Genomic DNA, 24171 nt, shown 5'->3' with positions numbered 1-24171 from the left:
CGTCTATCGACAATCAGGTGCGGCTCGATGACGACATTCCAGGAACGGTGGCACTTGGATCCCTCGGTCGGCATCCTCAACGTCTGCGCCTATGCTACTTCTGCCTTTGCATCGATCGCTTTCATCGTTTTCGTCAATACGACCCAAGTAAGCCGCATACCCTCTTATCATCGATGACCGCTCAAGCAGCATGACTTTCTAGCCAGCAGTACTGCAAGAAATAGTAGGCATCAAAGACAATCTAGCCAATATCAACGGCAACCTTCTCGTTGCAGATGAATTGCTCGCTCTCATCGCCGTATTGCTCTTTGGAGCCATCGCCGATAGAGTGACTCCTCGACCCGTCGCAGTCTCGGGACACTATCTCATCGCGCTATCTTTGCCCATCTTTGTGAGCAGCAAGCGTGCGTTTCCAGACATGCTCGCCGCCAGATTGGTCTACGCTCTCGGATCGGCGGCATTGACGACGATGCTAACTGCTGTTCTGGCATCGATGACCGCCGTGACGGTAGCGCAACCGATGCCAGCAGAGCGACAGCCGCTCTTGCAAGAAGAAAACGCAGTCAACAAGCTCGCTCAGGCTGTACCAGAGCCGCCCAATGCGACGCGACTGGCGGGTTGCGTGGGAATGGCCACAGGCTTGGGCGCAGTCACATCTGTCTTTGTACTCGTCAGGCTTCCCTCGCACTTTACGCAACACTCTATCGCCTCTGCAATCCGGCTCTCCTACTATATTGTGGCAATCGCTGCTCTCTGCGAGGGTACTTTCCTCATCTACGGCCTCAAGAGGAAAACAGCCTCACCCGTCAAGACTGTCGCTCGGCCTTTCAACCCCCGTCACGACCTACAGACGGGCTTCAAATTACTCGCAAGCGATGCCAACGTAGCTCTCGCCTGTCTTTCCGGCTTTGCAGCTCGGAGCCAGACCATTCTCGTCTCTGCAATGATCCCTGTTTTGATCCTACAGTACTCCCGGCAGGACGATTGTCAGCCTGCTAGCGTGCCCGGCGATAGACCAAAGTGCCCCTCTGCTCTGGTCCTGACGGCTCAGATAACAGGCACAGCTCAACTATGCGGTCTCATCGCGGCACCCCTCGTAGGTTTTCTCGGCGGTCGGCTACGACTGCGAGCGCGTCACCGTCTTCTGGCTTGCGCCTTTGCTTTGGGCGCAACAGGTCGGTCCTGCAACTTCAGCTGATCGAACGAAGCTGATCCGGTCGAGCTGTCAGGTTCGTTGTGCTTCGCGCTGATGCCCAAAGGGAATGCTCGCTATCCCAGCGTATGGCCAGGAGCAGTCCTTCTCGGTCTCTCGCAAGTCAGCGGCATCGTGCTCAGCTTGGCGCTCTGCGCATCGGCCCGATCGCATCTCAAAGCTAAAGACAACGAAGAGCTTGCTGGCCGTATCGCGGGTGTCTACTCGCTCAGTGGTGGTCTGGGGTATGTGCCAGGAATTGGCGAGTGGCATCGAGCTGAAGAGCTGCTCAGGATACTGCTCCTGTCCAAGCTGGCTGCTTCCTTTGCAGACAAGACGCCTAGCTTTCCGTTCTTCCTCATGGTCGGTATAGACTCAGTCACGGCACTGGCGGCGCTCTTTGTCTCGTTTCGCTCATAGAATGAAGTATCAACACGATAGACTAACGTTTGCTTGCTTGTTGTTCACATACAGAAGGTCTTCACGAGTTCGTCTAAGCCGTGTCCATCGCCTTTGAGCTCTCTACAAAGTCGTCTATCAAGCCCGGCCAGGCGCCATCGTCCTCGTACGACTCGCATTTTGCATCGCAAATTGATGCAAAGTCGAGGAACTGTCCTCGAGTGATTCAGTGAGATTTAGCAGATGGAGCGACAGAGCGACAAACCTGTGACCAGACATCTTTGCTGATCGGTCTGTTCTTTGTCTTCTCGGTCAGGTAAGTCGTCCAAGCTTGCAGACCTTGCGTCATGTCTGTACTCCCCTGTAGGGGTCTGAACATGGAATGCGGCTCGAAGAAGTGAGCCGGTGCGAGTGGCAGGAGTAATTGCCAGAGCTCAATTGCAGTTTCGAGCGCTGTCGCAACCTGGTACATTAAAACAAAATTGGCTGACGAGCAGGAGAACCCGAACCCATGACGCGGCCACCTTCGACCTTGGCGTAGTCGAACGTAAAGCTGTATATCCTCCGATAAAGGTGCATATCCCTAGACATCTCGTCGCGCAAGCTAGGTATGTAGGCTTTTTGCTGTGCAATCGTCTCTTTCCTATGGACGACAAACGGTCAGTCCCATGGGATCGCGCTCTGTACAAGTAGACACACCCTAGCGCTTTCCAACCCTCAAGGTAGCCTTTGCGCTCAAAGGTACCCATAGATGGCGCTGAACAAAGTTGCGCGACAGCGAGCATGATCGGATCTGTAGGATCTACTTCTAGCTTGGTGCAGTACTCTATCGTGCCGTCGTAATCTGTTAGATCGATGCCCTGACCTGCTCGCAGCTCCTTAGCGTTGCAAACACAACTTTACGTTTGTCTTACTGACCTGCAAAGGAGTCGAAGGCTTTGTTGAGATTGTTGGTCGTGGCGGTGTCGGCAGGCTTGCGAGCGTTGGCTTGAGCGACTGGATCTGACCAGAATGCGTCAACAGCATGATCCAGCACCCACCTGCTCTTGCGTCAACTCGATCGAATTTCGCACACAGCCCTTCCAACTGACTTGTGATTTTTGAGCAAGCGTTGCGCATCAATTTCACTGCCCGTCTGACGTTGTTAAGCTTGCGCGAGCTCATGAAGGCCCCACTGACGTCGCTTGCGTAAAGTCGATCAATCTCGCCGTCATGGCCGTCTTTTGCTTTTGGGTGAGCGGTGCCTGACGGTCATCTGAGCCGAGGATAGTGTTGGATACGAGTGGACATACCATCGTTAGGGACTCAGGCTCAACAAGTGCCCTGTGAGCGCTCGTGTGCGACCACCGTACCGCGATTTTATCGGTGCGCGAGGCTCGACTGCCCGCGTGGGGAAGCTTGCCCGGTTGAAGGCAGGTCGGGACCGCAAAATTCTGCCAGCCTGCAGCACTGCCCGCAATTCACCCACGCAAACTTTGGCTAGGCAGAGGTACAGAAGGCGAGAGCGACAGAGAGAGACAGTGAGATCATAAGCAAAGAAGAGCGGACCCGGTTGAGCGACAGACTGGGGGCCAGATTGAACAAAGCTGCCTGAAGTTGGCAGTGATGAGCAACCAGTTTGATCCTTTTCATGGTTATTCGGGCAATCCTTCTCAAGGGCCACCTCCCAACAATGGTCCACCGGGTGGTTATGGTCCTCCGCCGTCTCAGCAGAGAGGCATGATGCCGCCTAATAACCAATTCGTCCCTCAAGGCGGTCCTGGTGCTATGCTAGCCGGCCTGAACCCGCAACAATTGGCTGAGCTCTTCAATGCTTTCCAGCAACAGCAAGGAGGCAACAATGGATACATGAATCCTGGCTTTGCTCCTCCTCCCTCTCATCAGGGAGGCTACATGAATCAGTCGATCGGGATGCCTGGCGGTCCAGCTCATTCACCCGGTCAGATGCCTTATGGTGCTCCGCAGCATCAGATGCCATTCAATTCCGGTTATGGCGGTCCACGTGAGCCTGAGCCTTATCGAAGAGGAGACCCAATGGGTCCTCAGCCTGGCTATGGAGCCCGAGGTGGTCGAAATGAAGCGTCGATGGGCCCGGGCCCAGTCAGAAATGTTCGCGGAGGTCCTGGACTCGGACCGTCTGGCCCTTCTGGCCCCTACGATAGACGAAGATCGCTTTCACCTCCCCGCCGAGGCTATGGTCCCGGTACAGATTTTGGCCCGCCACCTACAAGAGATCGCCGAGGTGAGGTTGGTTTATTGCTTCGTGTCTCCCCCTGCCAGCGTGAGAATGCACTCATGCGCTCAATCTTGCTCTTCGAACACTCGATGAACATGCGCTGAATGAAAACTGTTCGATGAGCAGAAGGAGCTGCGCCTGCCATGTCGCCCAATGATCCCAGGAACCGAGAAAGACCCGGCCGAACGCTCTTTGTTCGCTCAGTCAAGGTATATCTGCCAGGAGCCCTCGCGCGAGGTATCAGGCTGATCTGAAGTGCAGTATGATACCAAGCCTCAGGACATCCGCGATATGTTCGAGAGATTCGGAGAGATCAGATCGTTCTACGACATCATCGGCAAGAGAGGCATGGCATTCGTTTCATACTACGATCTCAGAGCTGCCCAGATGGCCAAAGAACGATTGCAAGGTACCCAACTACAAGGCAGACCTATCGACGTTCACTTTGGCGTGCCTCGCGACGAAGATCGCAAGAAAGCTTGTCAGCGCGATGACAACCAGGGCACGCTCTTCCTCACCGTCACGGGCGCCCAACAACCTATCGACGATGCCGCTCTCGGCCAGATGTTCGGACAATTTGGTGACCTTCGAGACATCCTGCCCAGTGGCGCCAATCCTCATCAACGCTTCATCGAGTATTTTGATGCCAGAGGCGCCGAAACCGCATTCGACAAGCTCAAAGACACACCATTCCTCGGTGGCACGCTCGATCTGAAGTATGCATGGGACTACAGTGCACCTGCGCCGCCTTCAAGAATGCCAGAGACCCAAATGGGCGCTCCTCGCCCGAACGCACCTCTCCGACCTGGCGAGCACAACGGCTATAACAGTCCGCATCAGCAGGGCGCGCCCATGCCTGTCAGTCTCTTCTTCCCTAGCTCGTCGATCCTGTACTGACGTAGAAGAACAAGCAGAGTATGAATGGCCGACTCGAGCAGGCTCATAAAGTTCAGGAGCTTCTCGCGTCGCTTGCGCCAGGCGGTGCCAATGGCTTACCAGCTGGCATGCCTGCTCCACCACAACAGTCGGCTTATCAGAGCGGTCCTCCGCCTATGTCATCGCCAGTAGCGCCCGCGCCCGCACCTGCGCCTGCGCCGGCAGCGGCAGTGCCTGCACCGGCCGCGATCCCACCTGCACTGCAGGCTTTGCTCGACAAGGCTAACGGCAGTCTGAACAAGACAGCGACGCCTTCCATCACGCAAGCTACTAAGCCGCCAGCGAGCACCGCAACACCTGACGTCAACGCACTGCTGGCTATGCTCGCAAAGCGCAATTAGCTCAGCTCCGACACGCCTGTACTCTCTATTGTAATCTGGTGTGACATTCATGCATGGCCATACAATGACAGATGAGGACATCTAGGTCCGAGGGTATCTAATCGGATTAGTGGATCTGCGAAGGTTGCGAAGGCGTCGTCTAGACGCCCAGATTCAGCTTGTCTAACATATGCTGATAGCTGCGAGTCCATCCTCATGGTCAGCACAGCCTTATGCAGAAAGAGGCAAGAAGCGCACATGTATTTGTAGCCCCACAGCTGACCCTTGAGCCGACGAATGTCAACACTATAAAGACCAGAGAGATTCTTCATGCGAGTGATCTCGACCGCGAACCGACATTCGTCGCCACTGTCGGCATCGCCGTAGAACGGCAATGGCTGTGCATGCGACAGACCGTCCTTGTCTGATTCTGGCGCGCCTTCGGTTGAGATAGCGGGCGAGGCGATGCTCGGTGTGTCTGCCGGCGAGGGTTCCTTCGACTTGCCAAAGAGAGTACGGAATGCGATGCTAGGCGATGTCGTGATACCCTGAACAGACACGGAGCCTCGTCGACCAACTCCCTTTTGCGTCGTCTGGCTGGCGGCAATAGACCCGCTGCTGGCAGCATTCGTTGAGTAAAGCCCAGATTTGTCTGCAGCGCTCGCTTTCTTGCGGCTTTTGCGGACGCATTTGACTTTGAAGTCGCCTTCCGATACGACCTCGATACCCATGTCCCACAATACCTTTCGCACGTCGTCCATGACAAGCACAGGAGGGCGCGAAGTGATAGCATTTTGATCAACGGCGCCATGATGAAAGCGAAGGCGAGCTTCATTGAACGGTTCGGCAACCACGGTAGCTTCTTTGTTTTTCGCTTCGGGCTTCTTTTCACGTTCAGCAGCTTGATCAGGCTTGTTTGCGGCCGATAGCGGCGGAGTAGTTGTCGCTGTGGCGGCAACAATCGGCGAAGGCGCAGTCTTGGTCGAAGAAGCGGTGCCCTGACCGGTGGACGCTGGCACTGATGGCGTCGAAGCACGGCTTCTGTTATCGAAAGAGGCGCGAAGGCGTTCGATCTCTGGCGCGAGTGGCGGATTCTCTGTCGCGGTATCTCGAGATGTCGATCTCCATCTGAACCAGTCCATGACACGCTTGGCCTTGTTGCCAGCAGAAAAGGCGGCGTTTGCCCAAGTCGGATCACTCGGAGCCATCGTGCTCGTCTCGGCCGCAGCTGGCGCTGCTTTGCCAGTCCGAGCAGACAAGCTTGGCACGCTGCCTTGGCTAGGACTCGCTTGAGATAAGATCGGCTTAGGTGCAGGCGGAACTTCTGCCAGCTTGGAAATGGAAGAGCGGCTGCTTGATGAAGGGACCTTGGAGCTTGTTCTCGGCGCAATTGCGCTGGAGCGTTTGGCGGCACGTGAAGCTTTGCCGATAGGCTCAACGACCATGCTGATCGCCTTGCGACGGCTAGATCGACGCTTCGCTTCTTTCGCAGCTGCTTGCTCCTCTCTGGTCGGCAAGGTCGGCGGCAAAGGTTGTAAAGTATCTTCTTCGACAATTGTTGCAGGCTGAGCAATGACAATCGTAGGGGCGGCAGGCGATGTTGCTGCTGGCGCGGACTGGCCCAATCCACTTGAGGGTACAGCCGAAGTATCGTCGCTGCGTGCTTGTGCAGCCATCGTCTTTAGCTCGCTGTCGGAGGCAGCCACCGGTGTCGAGCTTGTGGCAACCTGAGGACTATTCAGCTCCTGCTCGAGCGCAGTAGCAGCGGCGGATGGGAATTTCTCGCGAATACTGTCAGACTTTGGCTTTGGACGCGAGCTTGTCCGTGCAGCGTACCGGGCCGGATCGTACTCGACTTGCACAGTGTAGCGATGCGCCTTCTTGGCGTCTGTCTTCTGCTCTACTGGAACAATCGTTTCGGTCGAGACGATTGGGACTGCCGTTGGCTCCTCTATACGAGCTGCAGGCGCAGCACCATATTCTGGCTCCGTAAGAATCTCGCTGGTCCGCATGGGCGCTGATAGAGAAGACGAAAGCGGTATCGAGGCGGGCACAGACAGGCTTGCTTCCTCTGCTGTAGCGATCGAGAGTGCCGAGCCTGAATCCGATTCGTCGGGATGCTCGACTGTAGGCACAGTAAGTGCAGACTGAGGCTGCCCCGCTCGCGTTCGGGTGGAGCGAGAAGGTCGTTCTGGTCGAGCGGACGAGCTGACTTCATCTGATCTTGCAGTCGGCGTGACCATTGCGCTCTGATGCCTTGCAGCAGCTTGACGTGACTTAGGCTTGATGCCTGCAGCTTCTTGCTGCTGAGCAAGAAGGATCTGTCGCTGTCGGTGAAGCATTGCCCTCTTCGTTGCCTCGTTCTCAAGTTCCATCTGCTCTAGCTCGTCGACCGTCCGCTCGAAGAGTGGCACGAATCGCTTGAGCCACGGATGGCGCATAACATCATCGAGAGTACATCGCTTCTTTGGATCGGAGATGAGCATTCGCAGCAGCAGATCTCGTGGCTCTGGAGTGATCCACTCGGGAAAGGAAAGCGGAGTGCTGATGATGTACTTGTACAGCAGGTTGATGTTGTCACCGTCCGGATTTGCTGGGTCGTCATCGAACGGGAGATAGCCAGCGAGCATCGCATAGAGTATGACTCCACAAGACCAGACATCGACAGCTGTACCGACATACTTGCCATCTTGCACGACCAGCTCTGGCGCGGCATAGCAAGGCGAGCCACATGATGTAGCCATAAGATCGTTATCGCGGTTCTCGAAACGATTCGCAAAGCCGAAATCTGTGATGATGATGTTGCGATTTCGATCGAGCAGCAGATTTTCGAGCTTCAGATCTCGATGCACGATCTTCTTCGCGTGCATGTAGTTGACGCCAGAGATGAGCTGCGCAAAGAGCTTGGACGCATCACGATCTTTGAGATATCGGTGAGCTAGGATGTGGTCGAAAAGCTCGCCACCTGCGAGGCTGTTTAGCTGGGCAATCTCGTAAAACCGGGTGGGCGTACCACTAGCGTAGTCGAGTACAATGCCAATATACTTCTCTGTCTCGATGACATCGTACAGTCGGACAATGTTGGGATGTTTTACAATCTGTCAGCAAAGGGACGCACATCAGCGCATGCTCGCTCAAGCTGGTGTGGAATGACTGACCCTCAGGACTTCAATCTCTCGCGCTACCTTGAGCATCCTTGCCTGCGATTCTTGCACACTGCCACGCTTGATCAACTTGATGGCGACCTCTTCGCCCCAACGATCGCCGTGCACGCCAAGCTTGACTTTGCCAAACTCGCCTTCGCCCAGCGTCTGCAAGAGCTGATATGGCCCAAAGAACACTCTCGGTCGACCATTGCTCAACGAAGCTTGAGCGGCGACCAAACTGGGAGTCATTGGCAGCAAGGCTGCGTCCGGCAGCGTGCTCGTGATTTGATGGGACGCTCGCTTTGACGCAGTCGAGGCTTGCACTGCTGCGCTCCGCTGGCTGGCTGATTGCTGCGAGAGAGGTTGCAATTGGTCCGCATTCGGCGATTCAAAGCCATGTTGGCTGTCAGAATCGATTGGCACGACTGTCGTTGTGGCAGGTCTATGCTTTTGTGCTTTCGGCTGACTTGCTTGTGTTTTCGCGGGTGCTAATCTGTCAGATATCGTTGTACCCGAATCGGCCATCGATGAGGTCGAAGCGGACATGGGCGGTGACATTGGGGGCGTCATGAGACCCGTCAAGCCGGTTGGGTAGCCCATGGTCGACAGACTAGGCAGCAAGGGCGAGGCAGTGGAGGACGCAAGCGATGCCGTGCCGCCTGATTGTTGCGAATGCTTGCCTTTCGGGTCGAACGGCGGAATGAAGAAGGCGTCCCGAGCGGCAGCAGCAGCACGGGCCTTTGCAGAACTTTCTGAGCTTGGCCCGCTCGTTTGTCGCGTGCCCTGAGTCGAGACAGACGACACAAGATCACGAGATGATCCTACGCTGCTTTGAGACCCTAGGTAGGCCATGTTTGGAGACGTGACCGGGCTTGGATACATGCTTTGGCTTGTCGGTATCGTGCCGAGTAGCAGGCTCGCGCGTTTTTCTGCGCGTTCTGCTCTTGCGGTCGCCCGCGCACGTTTCGCGGCTTCCTCGTCAATCGGGACGCCAGAGGATGCTGTCTCACCCGATGGTCCGGCCGCGCTCGTCATGATGAGCTTTTGCGCGTGATCCCAGTCGGACGGGATAGGGGCGCTGCTAAGGCCCGGTAGGCGCTACCAGGCAAGCCTGATGTGATATGCGTTCGCTCAAGGCAGAGTTAGCATTGCTGATCTTCGATGCCGTAGCTACGCTAGCCGATACTGGCAGCCGACCAGGCGTTTGGTCGCCTTGAGCGTTTGGCTTCGCGTGAGGCCAAGACGATGCTGTCCCCGCACGCACGATCTGAGCTCGTGAGGCGGATAATTGAGCGTCTGGAAGAAATGCCAATCGGATGAGTCTCGAGACTTTTCCTGCGATCTTGAATGCAAACGCACCCTCCTGACGAATGAGGCGCCGGGCGAACGTTTCAAGCTGGCCTCGCAACCCGCGCCTGCTTGCACCCTTGTTGGAGTAGCGACGCTCCTGGCACCGCGATCCTATACTACACACAGTGGCGAGCCTGCACCTGCTGCTGAGCTAAAGTTTGAATGCGCACACACAGTTTGACGACAACGACAGCGGCGGGCGGCGTGTCTCACACAGAAATGCAGTCCCGGCGACGCGTGGCGCGAGTCGCGCTGATTGGATTTTGCCTTTTGGAGTTGATCGCACGCCTGGCTCCCTCTCAATATTTTTATTCTATCGTAGAGCTCACAGAAAGTGCGGCAAGCAGTGAGCCTGGGTACTCTGCGCGTCGACTGATACGCTCGGCATGAATGCATACCGTTGGGGCTCAAGTATAAGCTTCCTTGAGCTGAGCCAACGCAGCGTGATACGACTCAACATACGGCGCGACTTGTCTTGCCTTGACTTGCAGCCGACTAACGCGTGACAGATGCTGCGCATCGGTCAGAAGAGCTTTGAAGAAATTAGCTTCTTGGGATTCGACGAGACTCCAAGCGTCGCCGGGCCTGCCTGCCCGAGCCGTTCGTCCGACGCGATGGACGTACTTGCGCATGTCGACAGGAACGTCATAGCTGATGACGTGCGCGACCGAAGGCAGATCTATGCCCCTTGCGATAATGTCGGAGCAGATCAACCTGGGTGACGTCAGGATCAGCCTGACTCGGGCAGTCTGTCGGTTGGACTGACATGTCAATCTCGCCGGCAACAAAGGCAGCCAGGATCTTCTTGCGCTGCGGTACCGGCAGCGAGCCAGAGAATTCTTTGACTTTGAAGCCTTGATTGTCTGCTCCTTCGGATCGGGACGCGTACTCTGTCTCGAAGAGCTCTACGAGCTTCGCTAGGCGTTGTGCAGACTCGACAGACTTCGTGAAACAGAGCACGTTCGAGAGTGACTTTGCATGAAGCAGATAAAACAGCATCAGCGGCTTCGAGCCTGAGGAAGTGACAAGCATGTGTTCTTTGAGCGTCGCGGGTAGAGCAAAGTTATCTTCTGTCTCCAGCTCATCCATCTGGTCGTCCCTGGCTTCTCTGACCGCAACAAAAACAGGGTTGCGCAGATTGAGCGCGGAGACCTGTCGTGGATCTCTGCTGAGCGTAGCCGAGCACAAGATCTGCTGGAGAGGCTGTATCGGGGTCTCGCTCATCGACGTAGTCGCTTGCTGCAAGGCGAGCACATGAGGCGCAGCAGAGGCGTCTCCTGCGAGCGGTAATTCGGCAGCATCTTCACTGGTAGGCGGAGGGTAGCGCAGATGAGCCTGCACGACTTGCAGCCAGTCCTGAAAAGATTGGTTTAGCAATCGGTCCGCTTCATCCATCACCAGAAAGCGCAGATGTTGGAGTGAAAGATTGGGCGATTGAGTGAGATGGTCAATCAGTCTGCCCGGAGTGGCGATGAGGATGTCAACCTTGCTAGATCCGCCCGGATAGTAGTGGGCTGAATCGCCCACGAGTATCGCCTGCTCTTTTTTGAAAGACTGTGAACCTGTTGCTGTGCCGATTCGAAGCGAGGTGCCTTTGCAGTAGATCTCAAACGTATCTTTGACCTGTGTGACGAGATCGCGTGTCGGCAAGATGATGAGAGCCCTCATACGAGTCACAATGGTAGTGCTCAGCATCTGTTGTCCCGTATGAGTAAGCGAGGCGTGGTGACGAAAGGGTACTTGACGTACCTGTACGATAGGTAAGACGTAGGCGAGGGTCTTGCCGGAACCTGTAGGTGCATTGACGCATAGATCGCGAGGTGGGTAGCGAGGGTAGAGCGAGCGAGTCTGCTCTGTGCCGAGGATGTGCTGGCAGGTAGCCATCTGAACAGCAAAGAGCGTCTCCAGCCCTTGTTCTTGCAGACGGATGAGAAGTGTCGGGCTGAGCAAAGGCGCATTCGTTGCGCTGTCGAGCAGCGACCCTGGCGAGACGGTGTCATTGGCGTTGACCATGAAGGGACGAGATAGCTCGTCTGCGATCGCTAATCGGGCAAGCAGCTCTTTAGAAGGCGGGGCAGGCTGAACAGGTCTGGGGAAGCTTTGCAGCCCAGTCGATTCGACATCCTCTCCTTCGACTTGAGCATCTCTGACTTCTGCCACTTGGAATTCGGATGATGGCTCGATTGTCTGCTTGGCAAGTGCCTTTTCGGCTTTTGCAAGCTGCCTTGCTGCCTTTCTTGCCTGACGCTCCTGCTTCGTTTCTCGCTCGGGTGCACTGTCCTCTTTTGGCGCCTTTTTTCTTTTCTTGGACGATCCTGCTATTGCCTCGTGACTATTGCCCTGGACCTCCGCACGTTTGGCTCTTCTCTCTGCCTTGCGTCTGGCTTTCGCCTCTACCTCGGTTTCGGCCGTCTCTGTCTCGTTGGAGGATGGCTGTAAGCTCAAGACTGCATCGACAGGTTGTTGCGATTCGACCGAACGAGCGTTGGCTCTCTGCTCCGCCAATCGAGCTTTGCGTCTCGAGAGCTTGCGTGTGAGGTACTTCTGCTTCGCTTTCGTTTTGGCCTTCTTGGGCGCAACGCTTTCTTTGCTCTGCGCATCATCTGAAGCCTTGACGCGTTGCGCATCCTCTGCCGGCTCGACCGAGATCCTCCGCTTCTTCTTCTTTGGCTTCTGGACGTCTCCCGCTTCTACAGGCGCGAGTGCAGGCGGCTCTATGGTCTGTGGATGCTCAGGGACGACTTGTGCGAGTCTTTTTTGACGATTCCGTTCTATTCGAGCTTGTAGCTTGGCCTTGAGGTCTGCCGGGTCGACATGATCGGCCGGAGACCCTTGTACGACGGAGTGCGGTCCTAGTGGTGATGCAGCGACCATCGTCGAGGCTGAGGCAGATGCCGCTGTCGGGCTCCACGTAGCATCGCGTCGCTTGTCGGCCTGTCGGCAGTTCCCCACTTGCTCAGCTCAGCACTTGGCAGGAGGACGGGCTAGACTTGGCAAGCGTCTCTCGGGAAGTGACACTCAGGTGCAGGCCTGCGCTGCCCGCTGTAGCCGTCTCAGCAATCGGCCAGTACGAGGCTGCTTGTCAGCTCTCGCTCGTGCACAAGCAGCGATAAAGAGGCACCTTACCGTCTGAGCGCGCTCTTAGGTGCACGGACTGTCCATCTCGCTCTCTCGCAAAGTGCTCAGCCTCACATCGCACGCATCCACAGAAGAGGAACCGCCACAGATCAGCAGCCGTTTCGCTGTCGATGAGCATATAGTGGAACAACGAGCCAAGAATGACTCGATCATGCATCATCGGCCTCCTTGCCGGCCTGATGTCGGGTTGCCGGGCATACATTCCAGCAATGTCATCCAACGATACGGCACTGACACCTCAGAATTCGGGCGATTGGATGCAGATCCAATGGCAATCGCTCGGCTCGCTCACTTCTCCCGTCTCTCTGCAACTTACTGCGGATAACTCGACGGGCGTAGCGCGAGGAGCGCTTGTCCATTTCTCTGAACAGAACGACACCCTACAGACGCCCAGTGACGCTCCCTGGATCGCTTACATCAATTGCGACACCAACGGCACTTTGGGCACCTACTCCATGGAGACTGACATCATCACGCTTTGTCGCGACAAGGCAAGCCAGCTTTGCTGCTCATCCCCCGCAGATGCTGACGGCCATCGTGTCCAGGGTGCAGTGGCAGTGATGCTGTACAGTCTGACCAGCGTCGGCTGTCTCGTCAACGAAGAGTATCTCGACAACTTTGAGAAAGTGCTCGACGTCTTTGCAACGACAGACGTGCAGAGCTCCCGCCTGATAGAATCGCAGTTCTCAAACGTTCTGCCTTCCTCCTTCCAATACAATGCCACGCTTCTCAATGCTAGCGCAGACGCAATCTGGACCACCCTGAACCATTCTGTCCTGCCCGTCGTTCCGGCTTCGGACCTCAGCACGACCTACCCCACTTCGACATCGCTCGATCCCAACGCACTGTCTAGCACAGATGTCGCTACATCTACTTCCGCTCCCGATCTCTTCGGTGACGATGGTACCACGACAGCGCTAGCAAAGCGACAGATCACCGCGGAGCACAGTACCCGGACGAGTGCAGCCGACGCATCCCGGACAGCCTCACCTGGCAGCACGCCCAGCGCTGCAGCACTCGGCAACTATCTCATCGCAATTCTTGCGACAGCAAATGCTACTGTATCTAATTCCACCTCATCCCCGGCCGGGACCATACAGGGCGGCTCAAGCGGGTCCAAAGCATCCACGAGCGTTGCCAGTAAGCACAGCCCCCAAAGCTATATCTTGTCCCATCAGCTCATGAGCATGTACAGTGATCATACTCTATGCTATCTCTGGACTCGTCACGGTTCTGTTCCTCATCGTCATCCTCTCCGGCGCCGTCAGAGCATTACGACATCCCGAGCGATACGGGCCTCGATCGGGCCACGATCCAGATCATCCAGACTGGGAAGGCGTACCTCAGACACGTGCAGGCGGCATCACCCGAGCTATCTTGGACACTTTCCCCGTGATCAAGTTTGGCTCGAGGCCATCGCCGACCCAGCCCATGCGAGGCGAGGAGGCCTACTCAAAGTCTGCAGACGATTTTGATGAGGCGGATGAGACGGGGAGCAAGTCTGAAGCTGTAGAGCTAGCAGTCATGACCGAGCTTGGTCATGATGATCCTGTCAATGCTCAAGAGGGAGGAGCATACGCAGCCGTCAGTACGGCAGATGAGAAAGAAGCAATATCGCCTATCGAAAGCGGTCAGAGGAGGAGCATGTCCAAACATGCTGTCGATCCTCGGTCGGTCGACTCTCAACAGACCTGTCCGATCTGCGTCGGCGATTTCGAAGATGGCGATGATCTTCGAATCCTGCCCTGTGCCGGTCAGCACACCTATCACCGCGATTGTATCGTTCGTGTCCTCTTGTCGTTGCTGATCAGTAATGCTGATGTCGTTCCCGTAGGATCCTTGGCTTCTGGGTGTCTCGAGCTTGTGTCCACTCTGCCGCTGGGATGTCACGCAAAGTTTACAGACAGACCAAGCGCAAGATGAGGTGCCTTCGCCAATCTTGCCAGCACAGTCGAAATTCGGACGCTATCTCCAACAGATCCGGAGCAATGCAACGCGGTCCGGTCGGGCACGAAACGCAAGAGCGGCAGCACAAGCACTATCATGAACTCACGACCTTTACTTATGGACTTTCCGTGGATCGCAAATATATCTCTCACCTTTTCACGACTGCTTGTTTGTTACGGATCTTTTGCAAATCAAGACTTTGTACTTCAGTATGCATCATGGCGGGTTTACAGATAGAGTGCCAACAACAGATGCGTCAGTGCCGGTTGCACAACGAGGAAAATGAGAGGTAACGTCCACGAACGAACGATGATCCAGTCCCTCGTCAGACTGTCTAGCACCGGTACGGCGCCAGATGGCTTGAGAGCGAAAGCGATGCAAGCTATGCTCGGTGGCGAGCAAGCTAGTGCGAAGATCGAGGCCAGCCAGCGATCTGCTGGCGATCTGGCGCTGCGTGCTCCCAACCAAGGTAGAGCAGAGACGATGGACAGCACAGCTGCCAGACTGAAGTTGAGCGTAGACGCAACGGCCAGAACCATGCCGTTGATGATGAGTCCAAAGCAGAGAAGAACGTCGCTCAGTCGCTCTGTGTGTTGTCTATTGCGCGCGAGCGCTGCAAATGGCCATGCGGCCAAGGCTGGTAATGCTGCTAGTGAGCAGAGGATATGTATCTGCGTTGAGAAGGAAATTTCAACAACCCAGTTGGAGGAAATAATAGCTGCAAAATACCTGGGTGATCAATTGCAGCTTGGCCGTTGCCAGGTAAAGCGTAGCACCTCCGAGCATGTAGCAAAGGGTGACGAGGCTCAATGCAAGCAGCACAGGTCTTGCGGGTAAAGCGTCACGACTGCCTTTGAGACGGTCCTTCCGCTTTGCAAAGATCTGACCCCATAATCCTAGTCCGCTGAGCGTCATTGCAATACTGACCAGTATCGGACCAGGCAGGTAATTGCCAACATTGACGAAAGAATGGGGAGTCGACATGAGGTAGAGGAAGAAGGATTGGTGGAACCTCTCGAGGAGGTTATTGAGCGACCGAAGGGTGGATTCGATCGTTTTGCCGAGACTGTGGAACCCATGGGGGCCCTCTGCTGGCATGGCAAAAAGCGTGATGGCATCGATACGGTATTGACCAAACACGCCTTGTGGTCCGCTGGGGGTACCGAGAGCGCAGTATCCCACTTGACGCAGAATGTTCTTGCTCGCTCTCTGGTATTCTCTAATATCGTCATGATTGAGAGCAGAGGCTAGACCAGAGTAATCCGATCGCAGGCTGTCTGTGTCTGTGTGAAGTCGCACAGGCGAGCCACCAGTCCATCGAGCTATATGCGTGACAGAGTTGATGTAGTCAAGATTAGGAAGTTGTCCGTTTGTGCCTTCAAAGTAGATACCCAGATGATCGAAAGAATGGTAAGGATAGTCAACGATGAGAGCAGCCCAGATGGCGCCACTGGTCAATCGTAGCTTGTCTGCTCGTAGATCTGCGCGACCATTGCAGAACATGAGTGATTGTACAGGCGAGCTGTTTTGTACGCACTGGACTGTGTCTGGCCGTGGTACTCTTTGAGCCATGCATGCGCGCCTTCGAGGTAGCCGTCAGATATCAAGAAGATGATGTCTTTGGACCACAAAGAGAACTCTGCAGATGCATGTCTCTGTGAGTGTCGAAATCAGCGTGGAAGCAGTCGGGCTCACTTGTGAGGTAGCGCGACAAAGCGAGCAACGTGGCTATACCGCGCACATTGACCTGCCCATTTCTACTCTTCCATGAAGCCACGAGGACGATAGCCTCGGATCCGTCCGTCTTTGGTGCGTGATAGACGGCCCAGGCATTCGTGCCCGCGACACTCTGCGAGCTTGTCAGTCTGTCGCGTCGGGGATGGCGATGAACTAACTCACTCTGTTGCCTGCGTCGTAGGAGTAGCTCTGCGTGGCAGCAGGAAGACCATTCTTGCCGAACGCTATCCTTATCTGATCTGCCTTGCTGCCGACATATGTACGGTCAGATTTGGACGCGTCTGATGTACCATGGAGGATACCTGTGACTAGGCAGCGTTGCCCATTCTGCGACTTGACCTGCATAGCGATCCGCCCACGACACTTCTGTCCAGCTCCAATACGTATTGACCTAAGTTGGCATGAGTATGATGAGGAGGTCCCGAGGCGAGAGACAGACTTGGGCAGGTTGGATCGCGTTCTCGCTGATGTAATGACCGCGATGAAGCGCTTTGTAGGGCAATGCGAGCAACCACGCATAGCCCGCCAACAGGAAGATCCAACTGAAGCATTGACTCAATCAATCTTTGTGCGAGTAGGACGATAGAGGAAGACAAAGGACCTGATGAGGGGAGTTTTATCGATGAGTCGTGTAAAGATGCGTAGCCGACGGTCGTGCCTTCGTAGCTGTACTTCCTCGGGCAGTAAGTCCTTGTCGTCCTTGCTTGACACGATGCGCTCGCCCAAGCGGCTCAGGAGGGATGCCATTGCTGGCCGAAGCCTACCAGTTTGGACAAGTCTGGGGCACCCAAATCACTTTGCTTTATGCTCGCAAGGCTTGGCGCACTGAGACGACAGATGACGAGCCTGACGAGTGCCACAAATCCCTACGCAAAGGAGACGGCAGTCGCCATCTCTGCAGTACTCAAGGCCTCCCTCGTCGCCGACAGAGTCTTTCAAAAGCTCGTCTCTACAGACTCGGTGACGAAAGATGACAAGTCTCCCGTGACGGTGGGCGACTACACCGCCCAAGCACTCGTCTCGACACTGCTCCATCATCATTTCCCGTCGTACGGGATCGTCGGCGAAGAGGACAGCAAGGATCTCAAGACAGTCCAACAGAAAGTCTTGTCAGACAAGATTGTCCACTTTGCCAACTGGGCACTCGACTCTCAAGCTGGCACAGACCAAGATCACTCGTACTGGTCTCCTATCGGCAAGGAACAGAGGACCGAGACGGAATGGCACGAAGCCATCGACAGAGGGAATGCAGAATCGGCTGCAACAGGGAGAACTTGGGCGCTCGATCCTATCGATGGGACAAAAGGCTTCCTGAGAAAGGGGCAGTATGCTGTCTGTCTTGCTCTCATCCAAGACGGCGAACCCGTCCTTGGCGTGACGGGATGTCCCAACCTGCCTATCGACTTTGAAGACAATACTTCTAGCAAAGGCACACTGTTTGTCGCCGTCAAGGGTCAAGGCGCCTATCAGGTGGGTGGCTGCCCCTATGATTGTCATGGACGTCAGCTGATGGGGGGAATGACAGCGCTCATTTGACAATGAGCAGTTGACGCCAATCCACTTTGCGCCTATCGGTTCACTCGCGGACGCATCTTTCTGCGAGTCTGTCGAAGCCGGTCACTCTGATCAATCGACGAATGCGAGGATAGCTTCGCTCCTCGGTATCACGAAGCAACCTACTCGCATGGATTCTCAAGCAAAGTACTGTTCGATCTCGCGCGGCGATGGCGATATCTATCTGCGTCTGCCCGTCAAAGCAGGCTACCAAGAGAAGATCTGGGTTCGTAGCAGAGCTATTCAAGTTCTCTACTAGCGCTGACAACAGCTGGAAGGATCATGCGAGCGGGACTGTACTTGTGGGAGAAGCCGGCGGGATCGTGACGGACATGCACGGCAAGAAGCTCGACTTTGGGCAGGGAAGGACATTGAAAGCCAACCAAGGCGTCGTTGCTGCTAACAAAGATGTACATGCCAAGGTGCTCCGAGCTGTGCAGCAGGCCTTGGCAGACAAGTAATGATGAAATGCATCATCACCTGACGTATCTGACACGTTGCTGACACGTTGCGGGCCAAGAGCCGATAGACGTGCCAAAGCAAGCGGTGTTGGAAGGGATTGCGACTCTCCTCCCTCCCTCATCGCTGCTGCTCGTGAGACGATATGAAGAGGCTATTCGGAGGCAAGAAGAGTCAGCAGAGTGACTATCCGCCCTATGTGGCCACCGAGGAAGCGCGAGCTGCAGAGTCCAGCTACCTAGCCGGCTACAATCCAGCGGGCAGTGATCGTTCACACTCGCCCCTGCCCGATAGACACTCGCCACTCCCCTCCGATGGCAGAGCCTCTGGTGCCAGACCCGCGCAGCCACAGGGAGCACATCACCCGCAATATCAGCCCGAGGAGGATACGCTCGGTCAATCTTACGTTCGTCAGGAACCTGCAGACGTTGGCGGCGGATTCGGGGGTGCACTCAGCCGACGTTGGTCTGCTCGAAGAAGGTCTGCAGGCCCCAGTCCGTCACCTTCTGCCGGCGACCCGAGACTGAACGGTGTCAATGCTCAAGCATCACCTCTGCCCGGCTCCCACTTGTCCTCCTTCCCGCCCACAAGTCCTCAGGCACAGTTCATGGCTACTTCGTACAGCAATAATGGCAGGACAAAATCGCCCAGACCGGGTGTAGGCACACGGCCGAGGCAGGATGACGAGAGAGGTTACCCACAGACAGGCACCGCTCTGCAGCCTCATCATTCACCCGCAACCATGGCAGGTTATACCGATCCCAGAGTCAACTACCCTGCGCCGACGAGCGAAGATGAAGACGATGGAGATCTCCAGTCGAGAAATCCCGCTCGTCAGTCTGCTCCGCTTTCTTCTGGCGCTGTCGGCACAGAGAGAGGTTTAGCCGGACGATTGTTCGGGAGATCCAAGCCCAAAGATCCTACGGCAGATGGAGATGACGCCGGGGCCCTTTCGCGTAGGATCTCGACGAGGAGACCCGAGGGTAGAATCATACAGGGCGGTTACGATCCTGCTCCGTTCCTTGCCAGCTCGAACAGTCAAGATCGGACTTCGGAAGCTCAGACCGAAGCTCAGAGAATGCAAATGCAGTATCAGAGAGGAGAGCCTGTCGATTACGCTCACCACAACGTGCGCGGATCTCGCAATCTGCGCGGTGGCGCACCCGCGAAGCCTTCGAGGTCCACTCAGCAGAAGGCATGGGTCACAGAGACCATAGGTGCGTCGATGGATGTGACTTGAACAATGGCTGATCGGCTCGCCAGGGTATCTGTGTGGTGCCAATTCGGATATCGACTACGGTCGCGCATTGCGGTTGTGCGATCAAGTGAGCGTATCTGCGCTTTATTCGAAAGAGGCAGCCAAGGCGCTACGGAGGGAGCTCGAGCACGGCCGGCCAGAAACGCAACAACGCGCCGTGCGCGTCATGACCATCATGACTCGCAACTCGGGCGAGCGTTTCAAACGTGCGGACCTTCTCCCCCTCTTACACCGGCTGGGGGCTCATCTGATGATACAGTGGAGATGACCAACAAGAAGTCCATCGACGTACTCGAGAAGCTGATCAAATCGCCCAAGACGGATCTCGAAGTCCGCGCCCTGCTCGCTAAATCGCTTTCCATTCTGGCCTACGAGCTCCAAGCCGACACGGACTTTTCACGCATCACAGCATTGTACAACCGTGTCAAGCAGCTCGAGGATCCCATCAACGGCGCTCCTCTCGACCCAGACGATGCCACCTTTGACCCGCCCATTCTCGAGACCACTCGTCGATCGAAACGCGAACAGGCCGCTGCAGGCTTCCAGTCGTCCCCTTCTGGCGAATACCACACCAAGAATCTCAAGAAAGAGGCCGAAGTCGCTCTTCATTCTGCAAGAATGCTGCAAGAGACGCTGCAATTCACCCAACCCGAAGACATGGACTCGAATGAGCTCATCAATGAGTTCTATGCTCAGTGCCAACAGAGGCAATTCATGTTCATCGATGCTATACCCTGGGCGACATCAGAAGCAGACCGAGCTCGTTCGGCTGCACAGGCACAGCATCTACGCGACCACGCTGCGTCCGCAACTCAGGATGAAGCTCTCGCAGCTAGTAATCCCTTTGCAGACACTGCTGCTGCTGCGATGAACGCGCCAGGTGCGGAGGAGACGCACGAGGAGAAGCTGCTCGATCTTCTGCTCTCTGCGAACAGCGAGATTGTGGAAGCATTCAGGCTGTACGAAGACATGGAGCGCGAGAAGAGGGCTCTAGAGGAACAACGTATTGTCGAAGAGCGCAGCAAAGTCGAAACGAAGATGGATCGTGCCCAGTACGATCAAGATCTAGACGGCATGAACTATCTCTCCGTGGGCAATCAACCTGTTGCAGGCTCATCTCGCTCAAATTCACCCGTTCCTCATGAAACGTCGCACGAAAATGGCTACTCGCTTGCTCAAGAAACGCTGCCCGAACCGGCACCTGCGCCCGCTCGATCGCCTCTGCCAACGAATCCTTTCCAGCGAATGTCAGATCCGACGGCGCGAGCCCGATCGAGATCGCTGCCGAAGCCTCCCGTCGCGGCGGGTACGCCGACCCCCGAGAGCGCTTTCGACTCTGGCTATCCGCCTGAGAAGGTCCCCTCGGCTATGTATGCAGGAGAAACGCATGCACTCTCCTCTGAGCCGATGCAGCTCGGCCATTCGGAACAAGAAGATTCGCTGCCGCCTCTGATCACGGATACCCCTACTTCTCGCCGGGTGGGCAGTAATCCTTTCGTCTCTTCGCCCGTCCTTGCGCCTTCCCGTAGCTCCACGATTCGGTCGCAGCTATCGAACGGGACAGACGAGACGGATACACCTGTCGACCCCGTCGAGCCCAGTGCCAAAGCTCTGGGGAAGCTAAGAAGAATGTCTGAACGGGGAGACGTGGATATATCTGAGCAACAAGCGAAACTAGAGGAGCAATTGCGATCCAAGTACCGCGCCTACGGCGAGCAGCACTAGTTCTGTACTATTACATCATGATCGTTTGGTATCTATGAGGCTTTCTGCGCTGCTCTTCGCCGCTCTCTTTGCTCGTTTGCTTTCGCTTTAGCCTGCTCGATTTCTGCGCTAAGCTGTCCTGCTTTCGCGAGCTGTTCCAACAAAGCGTGAACGAGCCCAACATGATTGTGCCTTCGTAGCGCATTGTCAAACTGTGCCAAAGTCGATCAGAGGCCCTCTGAGCAGTACACGAGACAACGTACTGCCCATCGTTGTCTCTTTGCTTGCTCATCGGACAGCTGACTCTGCAAGTGTGCGAGATCAAGCGAAGCGTCTGATCGTGACGTATCGACTGCGCTGCCTTGTACTGCCTGCAATGCATCTATACGCGACTGTAGATTAGCAAGGCGGTCTTCGCAGATCGCCATCAGGTTGAAATGGAGCTCATTTGCGGGATACTGGCTTATAGTGAGGCCAAGCTCGAGGAGAAGTCAATAGAGCTCACTGTGGCAATACGAGCTTGGATGACCTCTTTGGCCTTGTCGGTCCACCTTGAGGCATCGACTGCGCCGTGATCGAGCGGCCAGGGCTGCAACCCGTCAAGCTCATATCTGGAGCGCCAGTCAGCAGGGTGCATCTTGTCATGCAAAGCCTGCTTACAGATGACCATCGATGGGTAGGTAGACTATGAAATGATACACATCGTCGTCCTCTGTCGCCGGCCGCGCCTCGTCCAGCTGGAAAGGATCCGATCGCGCAAATGAGTTGTGCACTGTTCTGTCAGTAAGCGAGAGCAAAGTGGTCTTCACAGACGCCCCACCTTGTCTCAGCACTTCGCTGTTCGTGAGCACTTCGCCTTTGGTCTGTGGGTCAAGCTCTGCTATCCTCGTTGAGCAAGCAACGCAAGCTGATGACGCGCTGGACTGACGGGATGAGAAATCCTTCAGATTGCTCAGCTCTGGACCGAGCTGTGTCAAGTTCAAGTTCATCGTAGCATTGAGTATCGCCAGGGTACCGCAAGCATTTCTTTCGAGAGCATCAGCCAGGCCAATACGTAAGACCAAGTTGACAAACTCGATCACTTGATGGGCAAAGTAGCCCCGAAAATTGGTGTCTTGCCGCCCTGCCCGCGCCGGTGCTCGCTCGCCTCCAAGATATTTGAACAGGAAGATGAAGGCTTGGGGTCTGTATAGCGCTTATGAGGATGAAGTGCGTAGCGAAAGGAAAGCGCGGACTGTAGGTCTTCGAGCAGAGCTGCGTCTAAGCCGTATAACTCCTCTACCTCGACACCTTTGACGCCGAGCTCCCATAATATTGCACTGAATACGCTTGGATCCGATTCGGTGAGAGACCAGCCTGCCGACATGATGGAGAGAGTACGGTGCTGTACGCTGAGCGCTCAGCAGAAGGGGCACGACAACCTGCCGGCAGAGAATTCGAATGATTTCATCTGACAGATCGCCTTGCTTACAAACCTTTGCACCGGTCGCTCGAAGCCTTACCAAGAATATTGCAGGGGCAGCTGCTGTCATGTTCGATCTCGCGGGCACCGTCGTCGCACTCGACGCGGAAGGGACAAATCGACCGAGCAAGCGTCGACATATCGCTGACCATGCGGGCCCGAGCAGCTTGGCTGTTGGCTCCGATGGACTGCAACAAGTCGCCTCTCTCGCTCGAGGCCATCATCACCATCAACTCGCTCAAGATCCAATGGGCAAGCAAGCACGTGTGTGCATTGTACGCTTGGGCCTTACCCTTGTCATGCAGAGAGCGCGAACATGTTCCTGACCAACCAACACGAGCATGGCATGGATGTTCCCGTCCAAGGCGATCCCATGCGCTCAGAGTCGCAAGACTACATGCACGACGAAGTGTTTGGCGGTGCACAGTCATCGAGCACGAGGCATCGAGAGTCACCCCTCGTGGATCCGCTGGCGGACATCGATACGAGCATGCTCACGAGCTCGCTAGCAAGACGTGTCGCTGCCTTTCCTCCTCACCCCAGTGTTCCTCTTGCCCAGCGAGGACGTAAGCGGGGCTCGACGAACGCAAAGAGAGATTCGGAAGAATACGATCTCGCGCTACAACACGCAGCCGAACTGGATCATCTGGACGAGAACGGCAAACCCCTCTCTAAGACGATCAGGGACCAGCGACGAGCGGAACAGAACCGAGCAGCGCAGAAGGCATTCAGAGATCGTCGGGAGGACTATGTTCGCCAGCTGATCCGTCGATCGGATCTGCTCACGGAAGTCCAGAGATCGATCTATGAGCTGGACGAGAGGGAACGAATCGTCGACGAGAAAGAGCGTCAGGCACAGGCAGAGTCAGAGACGCCTGTCGCTAACGGTCTGGCGTCAGAAGAGACAGTAGCGTCTCTGGTGTCTCAGGTCAGTACCGCCAGGAAGACAAACGAGATCCTGCTCGCTCGCGTCATGGAAGCAGAGAATGCTCTCTCGGCGGTCAAGAAGGAGAACGAGGCGCTCAGACAGCTGCACGAGGCAGACTCTGCCGCTCTCCGCGACGAGATCATGCTCTTGCGGACTGGCCTGACCGAGTGATCACACTGAGTGCCGTGTTGTACGCTGTCTGTCCATGACGTGATCGTGTCGGTCATCCTTGATCTTGTCACGCGTTTTATAATTACAACGACAGCCGTCGTCGATCATCACGATCACCCTAGTCTGTCCGTTCACAGCACCACCGACATGGCACCAAATGAGCACGACACACCGGCGAACACCCCCGAGCAATAGCACCGACATTCAATCTCCATCACTCCCAGTCCCTGCGCC

The 24171-nt window shown here is 55.8% G+C and overlaps 10 protein-coding genes across 10 annotated transcripts; 6 read left to right on the top strand and 4 right to left on the bottom strand.

Annotated features, from left to right (window-relative positions):
• Positions 1-7: 7 nt before the first annotated feature.
• On the top strand, positions 8-1612 carry L969DRAFT_24990 (uncharacterized protein; the record flags this gene model as incomplete). Its single annotated transcript, XM_014711302.1, has 4 exons — positions 8-147; positions 203-1175; positions 1230-1437; positions 1486-1612. The coding sequence occupies exons 1-4, from the start codon at positions 28-30 to the stop codon at positions 1610-1612; spliced, it is 1428 nt and encodes a 475-aa protein (XP_014566788.1). The 5' UTR covers positions 8-27.
• Positions 1576-2939, bottom strand: L969DRAFT_539193 (uncharacterized protein). The gene is made up of 8 exons (XM_014711595.1): positions 2884-2939; positions 2771-2835; positions 2683-2718; positions 2510-2631; positions 2291-2456; positions 2101-2234; positions 1857-2044; positions 1576-1802 (listed from the first exon to the last, which is right to left on the bottom strand). Exons 1-8 carry the CDS (start codon positions 2884-2886, stop codon positions 1686-1688), a joined length of 831 nt encoding a protein of 276 aa, XP_014567081.1. The 5' UTR covers positions 2887-2939; the 3' UTR covers positions 1576-1685.
• Positions 2940-3040: 101 nt separating this feature from the next.
• Positions 3041-5283, top strand: L969DRAFT_88965 (uncharacterized protein). The gene is made up of 4 exons (XM_014711594.1): positions 3041-3833; positions 3954-4036; positions 4089-4685; positions 4742-5283. Exons 1-4 carry the CDS (start codon positions 3197-3199, stop codon positions 5102-5104), a joined length of 1680 nt encoding a protein of 559 aa, XP_014567080.1. The 5' UTR covers positions 3041-3196; the 3' UTR covers positions 5105-5283.
• On the bottom strand, positions 5244-12483 carry L969DRAFT_104375 (uncharacterized protein; the record flags this gene model as incomplete). The annotated part of the gene is made up of 9 exons (XM_014711593.1): positions 11329-12483; positions 10346-11274; positions 10080-10293; positions 9589-9690; positions 9427-9525; positions 8242-9327; positions 8097-8181; positions 5342-8048; positions 5244-5283 (listed from the first exon to the last, which is right to left on the bottom strand). The coding sequence occupies exons 1-9, from the start codon at positions 12451-12453 to the stop codon at positions 5244-5246; spliced, it is 6387 nt and encodes a 2128-aa protein (XP_014567079.1). The 5' UTR covers positions 12454-12483.
• Positions 12484-12513: 30 nt separating this feature from the next.
• On the top strand, positions 12514-14914 carry L969DRAFT_88962 (uncharacterized protein). Its single transcript, XM_014711592.1, has 4 exons — positions 12514-13208; positions 13263-13857; positions 13913-14499; positions 14552-14914. Exons 1-4 carry the CDS (start codon positions 12858-12860, stop codon positions 14762-14764), a joined length of 1746 nt encoding a protein of 581 aa, XP_014567078.1. The 5' UTR covers positions 12514-12857; the 3' UTR covers positions 14765-14914.
• On the bottom strand, positions 14862-17433 carry L969DRAFT_88961 (uncharacterized protein). The gene is made up of 8 exons (XM_014711591.1): positions 17003-17433; positions 16841-16943; positions 16704-16792; positions 16564-16648; positions 16360-16513; positions 16202-16303; positions 15394-16145; positions 14862-15335 (listed from the first exon to the last, which is right to left on the bottom strand). The coding sequence occupies exons 1-8, from the start codon at positions 17146-17148 to the stop codon at positions 14892-14894; spliced, it is 1875 nt and encodes a 624-aa protein (XP_014567077.1). The 5' UTR covers positions 17149-17433; the 3' UTR covers positions 14862-14891.
• On the top strand, positions 17206-18416 carry L969DRAFT_51122 (uncharacterized protein; the record flags this gene model as incomplete). Its single annotated transcript, XM_014711590.1, has 3 exons — positions 17206-17871; positions 17927-18181; positions 18234-18416. 3 exons carry the CDS (start codon positions 17206-17208, stop codon positions 18414-18416), a joined length of 1104 nt encoding a protein of 367 aa, XP_014567076.1.
• Positions 18417-18559: 143 nt separating this feature from the next.
• On the top strand, positions 18560-21397 carry L969DRAFT_18525 (uncharacterized protein; the record flags this gene model as incomplete). Its single annotated transcript, XM_014711289.1, has 3 exons — positions 18560-19631; positions 19678-19878; positions 19932-21397. 3 exons carry the CDS (start codon positions 18560-18562, stop codon positions 21395-21397), a joined length of 2739 nt encoding a protein of 912 aa, XP_014566775.1.
• A 16-nt stretch (positions 21398-21413) lies between these two features.
• On the bottom strand, positions 21414-22975 carry L969DRAFT_538714 (uncharacterized protein). The gene is made up of 9 exons (XM_014711589.1): positions 22852-22975; positions 22612-22797; positions 22451-22561; positions 22305-22402; positions 22197-22253; positions 22037-22148; positions 21882-21987; positions 21640-21834; positions 21414-21588 (listed from the first exon to the last, which is right to left on the bottom strand). The coding sequence occupies exons 2-9, from the start codon at positions 22740-22742 to the stop codon at positions 21430-21432; spliced, it is 969 nt and encodes a 322-aa protein (XP_014567075.1). The 5' UTR covers positions 22743-22797; positions 22852-22975; the 3' UTR covers positions 21414-21429.
• Positions 22907-23937, top strand: L969DRAFT_95587 (uncharacterized protein; the record flags this gene model as incomplete). Its single annotated transcript, XM_014711588.1, has 2 exons — positions 22907-23090; positions 23144-23937. 2 exons carry the CDS (start codon positions 22907-22909, stop codon positions 23935-23937), a joined length of 978 nt encoding a protein of 325 aa, XP_014567074.1.
• Between the last annotated feature and the right edge of the window lie 234 nt (positions 23938-24171).

This window comes from Mixia osmundae (genome assembly GCF_000708205.1).
Source record: "Mixia osmundae IAM 14324 unplaced genomic scaffold scaffold_7, whole genome shotgun sequence".
NCBI lineage: Eukaryota > Fungi > Basidiomycota > Mixiomycetes > Mixiales > Mixiaceae > Mixia > Mixia osmundae.
This window is presented reverse-complemented; position numbering and strand designations above follow the sequence as displayed.